The 9,396-nt window shown below is 40.8% G+C and overlaps 1 protein-coding gene across 1 annotated transcript in view; it reads right to left on the bottom strand.

Annotated features, from left to right (window-relative positions):
- Nucleotides 1-7,006, bottom strand: part of LOC137617841 (hyaluronidase-like) — a 59,229-nt gene extending 52,223 nt beyond the window's left edge. The window contains exon 1 of the mRNA XM_068347787.1: nt 6,863-7,006. Coding sequence (XP_068203888.1) covers nt 6,863-6,871 — 9 coding nt within the window. The 5' untranslated portion in view covers nt 6,872-7,006. The remainder of the gene's footprint in view (nt 1-6,862) is intronic.
- Nucleotides 7,007-9,396: the final 2,390 nt, after the last annotated feature.

Here is a 9,396-nt window from a genome sequence, read left to right as displayed (position 1 = left end):
GTTTGTTGAGGACCCTCAACAGAAGGTTGTGAGGAGGGAACAGATAAATCCTGGACCATCTGTTCCAGTCGAGGGACATTGCGTCCACTGCTTCCGCTAAGGGGTCCTCGTACGGGGACACGTACAGGGGCAACTTCTTGTTGTCTTTCGTCGCAAAGAGGTCTATTTGCAGTTCTGGGACTTGATTCAGAATGAAGGAAAATGATCCTGCGTCTAAGGACCATTCCGACTCTATCGGTGTGAACCTGGATAGAGCGTCCGCTGTCACATTGCGGACTCCTTGAAGGTGAACTGCCGACAGGTACCACTTCTTCTTTTCCGCCAATCGGAAAATGGCTAACATCACTTGGTTGAGAGGTGGTGACCTCGACCCTTGTCGATTCAAGCATCTCACAACCACCTCGCTGTCTGTCACCAATCTTATGTGGATCGAGTGACGCGGGGAGACTTTCTTTAAGGTAAGGAGCACTGCCATAGATTCTAGAAAGTTTATATCAAAGGTCCTGAATAGCTTGAACCAAGTCCCCTGGACTTTTTTCCGATGAGAGTGACCTCCCCATCCCTCCTTTGAGGCGTCTGAGTGAATCGTCATCGACGGGGGAGGTGGCTGAAGAAGAACCGACTTCTTTAGATGTCTGGCTTGGGACCAAGGTCTGAGAAGAGTACGTAGCCGAGGCGGCACTGGTCTTCTCAGGTCTCTTCGCGCGTTTGATGCATACCTTTTCCAAACTCCGGTTGCATCCTTTAGCTGTGCTCTTAGCACTGGGTCTGTCACTGAAGCAAACTGGAGAGAGCCTAGTACCCTCTCCTGTTCGCGTCTTGATATCCTTTCGGAATCTAGAAGTCTCTTGACAGAGCCCGCTATCTCCTTCCTTTTCTTCATTGGGATGGAGAAACTGTGTGACAAAAGGTCCCAGTGGATTCCCAGCCACTGGAACTTTTGGGATGGAGAAAGTCGAGACTTTTTTCTGTTGATCTTGAAGCCTAGGTACTCTAGGAACTGGATCACCTGACTGGAAGCTTGCAAGCATTCGGTCTCGGATGCTGCCCACACCAGCCAGTCGTCCAGGTAGGCTACTACCTGAATTCCCTTTAGGCGTAATTGTTTGAGAGCTGCGCTCGCAAGCTTCGTGAAAATCCTTGGGGCTATGTTTAGCCCGAATGGCATGGCTCTGAAGGCGTACAGTTTCCGTTGTAGCCTGAACCCTAGGTAGGGGGAGAGTCGACGGCTGATTGGAATGTGCCAATAGGCGTCTGACAAGTCTATAGAGACTGAGTATGCCCTCTTGGGCAGTAAGGTCCTTATGTGTTGCAGTGTTAGCATCTTGAATTTGCAATTCACTATGAACTTGTTGAGTGGTGACAAGTCCAGAATGACTCTGAGCTTTTCCGAGTCTTTCTTGGGAACACAAAACAGCCTCCCTTGGAATTTGATGGACTTCACCTTTCGGATCACATTTTTCTCCAACAGTTCTTGAACGTACTCCTCCAAAATGGGGGTGGAGTGTTGGAAAAACCGAAGGCATGGGGGTGGAGTGCTGTACCAGCTCCAACCCAGTCCATTCTTGAGTAGGCTTTGGGCCCAGGGATCGAAGGTCCAGCGATCCCAAAATTTCATCAGTCTCCCTCCTACCGGTATCATTTCACTTGGACTGCCGTCCTGAGGTCTTGCCTCCCTGACCACGACCACCTCTGAATCCCCTTCCCCTTGAGGGGCGCCTAGACGAGCCTCTAGCTGCTCCTCTAGGTTTTGCACGAAAGGAAGAAGACTGTCCTTCGAACGTTGGGGCGAATGTGGTTGACTGACCTGGCACAGCCTGGGGTACCCACTGAAAGGCAGTCGGGGTTTGTGCCACCATCTGGGGCACTGGAGGCAAAGGCAATTGCAGTTGCTGTTGCTGTCTATAAGGCTTGGCTGGCCGAAATGGTAGCCTAGTCTTCATATTCTTCCTCTTTGGTTGAGGACCCTCATCCGGGGAAGATTTTCTTTTGATAGCCAGGCCCCACTTCTGGAGAAGGTTTCTATTCTCCACGGCGGCCTTATCAACAACCTCTTTGACCACATCGGTAGGGAAAAGGTCTTTTCCCCAAATGTTGGAGGAGATTAATTTCCTTGGTTCGTGTCTCACCGAAGCCCCGGCGAACACGATCTCCCTGCAAGCTCTCCTTGCCTTGATGAAGCCACAAAGGTCCTTCGTCACTGTGGCTAGGTGAGACTTAGCCACTACCTTGAACATTTCATGGACCTTAGGGTCACTTGCCCTTGTCTCAAGAGTGGTCTGATGAGACATTGAGGCAGCCAGTCTTTCTTTGGTCTCGAACTCTCTTCGTAAAAGAGATTCGGGCAGCTTGGGGAGGTCCTCGCCGAATTGCCGTCCGGCAATATCAGCCTCCAACTTTCCCACTGAGAATGTCAGATGGACATCCTTCCAGTCTTTGTGGTCCATAGGCAGAGCCAGCGACAAGGGTTTACACTCCTCCAGGGAGGGGCAAGGCTTGCCGGCCTCGACTGCCTTTAGGACAGCCGCAAACCCTTTTTGTAAAAAGGGGAAGGCTCTATCAGGAGAGGACACAAAAGAAGGGAGCTTCTTGCTCAATGCAGCTACCTTCGAATTCGAGAAGCCCCTCTCTTTCATCGAGGATGAAAGTAGGGCTTGAGCCTTAGCGTGGTCCATAATAATGACCTCCTTCGGCTCTGTCTCCTCCCTTGAAGCTGGTTCTTTTCTCAGCCGGACATATCAGTCCGGATATGATGCCTTGCTGGGCCAGAATTCTACCTCCTCTAGGGGAACTGAACCCAGCTTATCCGAAATGACGATCTTACCAGTCGTCATTGGCATGTGCTCAGCATACCTCCATGGGTTAGCATCTGAGCATATGGGAAGGTCTTTCACATTGAGCCTTTTCTGGGGCCCATGTGATTCTGCTAGGGACTGCATACGCAGTTCCATTGCAGCCGCCTTCTCCTGATTCTCCTTCTGCATTTGTTGGATCATTCCAACAATCGAAGAGAGGGCCTGTCCCAGTTCTACTGGGAGACCAGCCGATGTTGAGGGGATGGGCTCCGGCATCTGAACCGGAGTAGCCGACACCTCGTCGACCCCATCCTCTACGACATCCGGGGTTTGAACTTGATCCTGACCTTCTGCCAGGAGGTCTTCTTCCAAACCTTCGTCCAGGTCAGACATCCTGTCACACAACTGGATGTCTTGCATCGTATCTGCGACTTCCTCGTCCACCTGGACTTGATCTTGAGGGATCTCCTCTTGAGGCTGGGGAATCACTGCTTCAGCTGATGCCTGGGGAAAAAGATACGCCCTCATCTTCTCACTTGGAAGATAAGGGCCAGAGGTGTTCTTCTTGAAGCCCCTTACCCAAGTACGAAGCTTTTCCCTAGCTATATCCCTTGATTCTGCCGTTCTAGGGGAATCAAAAGCCTCAGTAATCAGGTTAGTGCATACAGTACATACCTGAGGGTCCCAATACTGGAGATCATCCTTGGAGACAGCGCATGCTGCGTGTCTCCTACAACACTCATGTCTGCAGAGGTTCTTGCTGCGGACATTGCAGAAAACATTTCCGCACTTCGGAGGGTCCTCCTGTAAAGAGAAAAAATTTCCATGAGTATCAAGTGAACTATGTATCACTGGATATGCATAGTATAGCATAACAATTCATAAAGGAAAGACACACACTTGTGTTTCCCTCACAACCCATTGTTGCAGCCTTCCAGATAATAAAATCAAAATGGTTTATCTCTACTAGAGTAACCAATGCAAGGTTTCCAGAGGAAACAGGTGGAGCTCACACCTAGGCAATGATTTTAAAATCCTGGATAATAGACGGGGAAGAACTCTGCTTCCTGTCTGAGGGCAACAGCAAAGGGCTGTGCAAGAAAACACAATAGTGTTAGAAGATACAGTGCTGTACCTAAACTTTTACTATAGTTTTCTTCTTACTGTATATGCTATACAGAAGAATACTAGTACAGTATAGGAGGATGTGTGCCGGCCTGCCTTTGCCGGCCGGCACACACCACAATTAGCTTTAAAGTATACTACTTAACAGCTATAGGGCGGCAGCCCTCTGGTTCAAATGCCTGTGCCGGCGGCAGCAGCTGCCGGCCAGCAACAGCCAGTGTTGGCCGGCAATGATTGCCGGCCAGCAACTACACAAGGTAGTACCCAGCTGCCGGCCACACTCTTGGTGACCGGCAGACAAGGACTGACATAAGCCGGCCGGCAAAGGTACAAGACCGATGACAGCCGGCAGCAAAAGAACCAGAAGACTACACCTGCCCGGCTGCCGGCCTCATAGGCCGGCAGCCGGGACAGGTACAGCACTAGAAGAAAATAGAATGGATGCCGGGATAAGAATGTACACAACCCCCCAAGCCCGGCAACCGAAAGAGTGCATATAAGGAAGGGGAGAAACTTAATTAAGGCTTCCTTGACCAATGCCGTCCGGCTCTGCCGGCAGGCATGGATGAGGGACCAAGAGAGGTCCGGGCAGCACTCGAAAACATAAGACCCTTGCCGGCCAGCATCTCTGCCGGCCGGCAATGGGCTTAGTCAATTCCACATCCCAACCTATACTAGGTCCAGAAGTAGAATGACGTACAGTACAGTAATACCCCTGCCGGCCAGCTCTGCCGGCCGGCAAGGTACAGTACAGTAATGGCTAGGCCATTACGGAGATAGAGGGGGAAGGGACAAGAGGGTCCTGCCAACCTTGCTTTAGTGACAGATCACCCGCAGCCAAGAACTTTGTCTTAGCCTAAGGGAGATCTAAGGGAAAGGGCCAGCACAGTAGTATAATACTTGCCAGCTTCCAGAGCACCAAAGCAAGGAAGGCGTTGCTACTCCCAAGGGAAGATTTTATCCTCCCCGAGAACAGCAACAGGACTTAGTCTGGTCGATCACAAAAGAAGGAATCATAACTTACAGAAACCTTCGATAGTGACCTAAGGGAGCTAAGCTCCCTTTGTAAGTGTAGGTCAGCGAGGGAGACTCTGCCCCAAGCCAGACAACACGGACTCAGACTAAAAACTCTGTTGTTCTGTCCCTCTTTGAACCAGACTTTGCTGGAACAGGAAGGTACAGTAACACCCTAGTATAGTTTTATCGAAAATAAATTCGGAAAAAACCACTTAGGGATAAGCCCAAGGCTTAAACAGAGGGAAAGGGATTGCATACCTTCTCCGAAGAAAAGAAAGCAACCGGGGAGTATAATAAAGTATACTAAGGCTCCATAAGCAATTAGCCTAGGCACCAAGAGAATCGATTACCTAATTCACCGAAACTCTCACGTATACAATCTTGGAAATATTCCACACAGTCTAAAATGTATAAAATATAGCCTAAAGCTTCAATAAAATTTTAATTACACTCGGAAAAACCAAAATCATGCATTAAGTACTAGGACCAAACGACTAGGCTACATGGCCTAGCGTAGGCCAGAATGGCGAATACTTCGCCAAATAATACTAAGCACGAAAGGAAATCCTATGTAAAGCTAAATAGCTAAAATTTATTAAGCAAAACAACCAGGAATGTCACTCTGACTAACTAATTTATACCTAGCGAGTGACAGTGTCCAGGACACCTCTGGTAGGCTACGGCTCTTGTATCAAAGATTAATCCCATTAATCACTCAAAATTTTACCAAGAGCCTACATTTATACATAACAGACACTATACTCAACTTATCCGAGGTCAACGAAGACGAAGAAGCCATGAAAAGCTGAATAAATCCAAGATTTGCGAGAAAACAGGAAAAAACACCGAGTTGTTAAGCTACGCAAAAAGGAATACAGATGGCGCCAGGATTGGCGCCAGGCACGCATACGAATCGGGGGATAGGGAAGCCTTGGGAGCGGCTCCCCTTTTTCTTTCCCGAATTCGTATCTCGTCAATCTCCCTCCTACGAGACGAATCTCTGTTCAGGTCGTAGATTGCCATGTGACGTGTCTAGAATACGTCCTCTGATATGTCGCGATATCCCTTTCACGAGGGATACTCGCTCCAGGAGTTAGAATTCTGGTACCTTAAGGTAAATTCTCTGGGAATATCGCCGTAGTTGTAATATACCCTAGGAAGCTACCCTATAGGAACTTCCATCAGGACGACATGGCTATCTCACCCAAATATATATATATATATATATATATATATATATATATATATATATATATATATATATATATATATATATATATATATATATATATATATATATATGCATATATATGTATATATATATATATATACGTATACATATATATATATATATATATATATATATATATATATATATATATATATATATATATATATATATATATATATATATATATATATATACATATATATGCATATATATATAAATATATATATATATATATATATATATATATATATATATATATATATATATATATATATATGAACATAAATACACACCTATACACATACACACACAAACACACACACACACATATATATATATATATATATATATATATATATATATATATATATATATATATATATATATATATATATATATATATATATATATATATATATATATATATATATATGTGTGTGTGTGTGTGTGTGTGTGTGTGTGTGTGTGTGTATGTCTGTTTGTATATTTGTGTGAGTTTTTGTGTCTTTATGAAAGTCTGAATGTGTGTGATATTGTAGGAATAGATCTGTTACGATATCTGTATCCGCATAATCAGTAAATTGTATTTAAATTAATGCACGTCTAATGAGGAATGTTACTTACCTTCGCCTCATTCAGCTTAATTTTAAAAGATTATATTGAATACAATAATAAAAAACATCATATTACTTACGTGACGCATTTTCAATTGCACTTATTACGCAGTATTAGCAGTTGAACTACGAGTATACAGGGGAGCGGTTATGGTGCCCAACACTACTTGAAGAAGGCAACGCTTGAACTAAACGGTATACTGGCCATCTCGCGGCTCTTAATCATAATTGGCTATCCACTCACAACCGAGAGTTTTAAGTGTCTCTGACGAGAATCTCTCATAGACGTCTCTGTTTGCTAACAAACAATCAGTTCTCAAGAAGATAAACGCTAAGACTTATCATAATGCTAACATGAAAGACTCATCTCAGAGAGAGAGAGAGAGAGAGAGAGAGAGAGAGAGAGAGAGAGAGAGAGAGAGAGACCCTTGAGTACATGGTAACTGCAATATTGTCTACATCCACATTGTAATTAAGTTATGCCAAATAAATTGAAAATAATATTTATAGAGGCATTTAAGTACATATAAAAGATAATATTGTTCACATCTATATATTAAAGGTTTTACATAGAATTCTTATGGAATACAAAATAAAATTTAGTTTGATTTCATAGGTAGGTTGTACCTATCGTTAGTTAATATTACAACACCGTTGATTATTCAGTATCTAGAAAGAGAGAGAGAGAGAGAGAGAGAGAGAGAGAGAGAGAGAGAGAGAGAGAGAGAGAGAGAGAGAGATTTATTCTAGGAATTTTCATTATTTAAATAAAAAAAGGGTATCAGCTAGGAATAGCAATATAGATAAAAAAGTGAGGAAAAATCAAAATCTTCATCAGCCTGTAAGCATGCATCTTACAGAATAAAAAAAATATTAACTTCCTTTATTTCGCTTGTTATGAATGATTTCCCCATTGAAATACAATACCGTATTGCAGTCGACATTATCTAAAAACCTTCCGTAATGTTTGGTTTTAGGAATGGTATAGCAGCGTCCCTTCTTCCATTTCACTGTTTACCTTTTCTCCCATGAACCTCTTGTTGAAAGAATTTCTATTTCCAGAACAAATCAACATCAAGTTGAAAAGTGCACGATTGCCGAAACTTCCTGTAGCGGAGGTTAAAATGCATTCACTGTCGTACCATTAACTGCGTCTAGTGGCCATTTATCCTAGGCTGAATAAATGGGACCTCTTTAACTAGATTGACCGGAGCTCATCCAGTTGTAGCCAGCGTAATGCATTCCCATTACCTCCAAAGAGCTGGGCTACTATAATGCTAAACCTTTGTTGGTCGAAGCCTTACATTGTTTGAATGGGCAGAACTGTTGCTTCTTGTGTTGCTTCCCGTTGCATGTGAATGAATTGGGATCGAGTAATTTCCTTTCCTAAAATTGCAAACTTTGTGAGCGAAGATAAGGATTAAATTTTGTTTTGTTCGCTTAAAACTGGAGCGATATTTCCTCGCCTTTATCACAGCTCGGACAATTGAGAAAACTTAACTCGTTTCAGAATAAGTTGGTCCCAGTTCTATAAAAAAAAAAAAAAAAACTTAGATTTACAAGATCTAAAGCCTAGAAGTTTAGAGTTACATATTTTTCTTGTATTTTATTTTTATGAACAGAATAAGATAAAAACATATACATAACAATATTTAGCCGTGAATAATTAGCTCGTTGTCTCTTCATCAAAATCGGTCAGAGATAATAAAGACGAAGGAAATTACAAAAGTTTAACATGCTTGCACACACAGATACTATATAAATACATATATATATACATATATATATATATATATATATATATATATATATATATATATATATATATATATATATATATATATATATATATATATTTTTATTTTAATATATATATATATATATATATATATATATATATATATATATATATATATATATATATACATATATATATATATATATATATATATATATATATATATATATATATATATATATATATATATTTATGATAAATTTTGCACATTTTTACGTGTTTTTCATATTCAAATAAGCCATATATATTTTTAATATATTAATGTCTGGATTCTCTTAACGACCTCGGGATCAGAGCCCCAGGCGAAATCACACAAAGACAAGAGCTTGGCTCCGGCCGGGAATCGAACCCTGGTCGGCAAGCTTATATAGACAGTGACTAACCCACTTGGCCACGAAGAAAGATAAAAGTCAATGACAATTCTACATTAATATATAAAAAATATATATGGCTTATTTGAATATATATATATATATATATATATATATATATATATATATATATATATATATATATATATATATATATATATATATATATATATATATATATATATCTATATATATGTATATATATATATATATATATATATATATATATATTTAGTATATATATATATATATATACAGTATATATATATATATATATATATATATATATTTATATATATATATATATATATATATATATATATATATATTTAGTATATTTATATATATATATATATATATATATATATATATATATATATATATATATATATATATATATTTATTATATATATATATATATATATATATATATATATATATATAT

The sequence above is a fragment of the Palaemon carinicauda genome, chromosome 24 (assembly GCF_036898095.1).
Source record: "Palaemon carinicauda isolate YSFRI2023 chromosome 24, ASM3689809v2, whole genome shotgun sequence".
Classification (NCBI taxonomy): Eukaryota; Metazoa; Arthropoda; class Malacostraca; order Decapoda; family Palaemonidae; genus Palaemon; species Palaemon carinicauda.
Note: the sequence above shows the minus strand (reverse complement) of the source record. Positions and strands in the feature narration are given on the sequence as shown.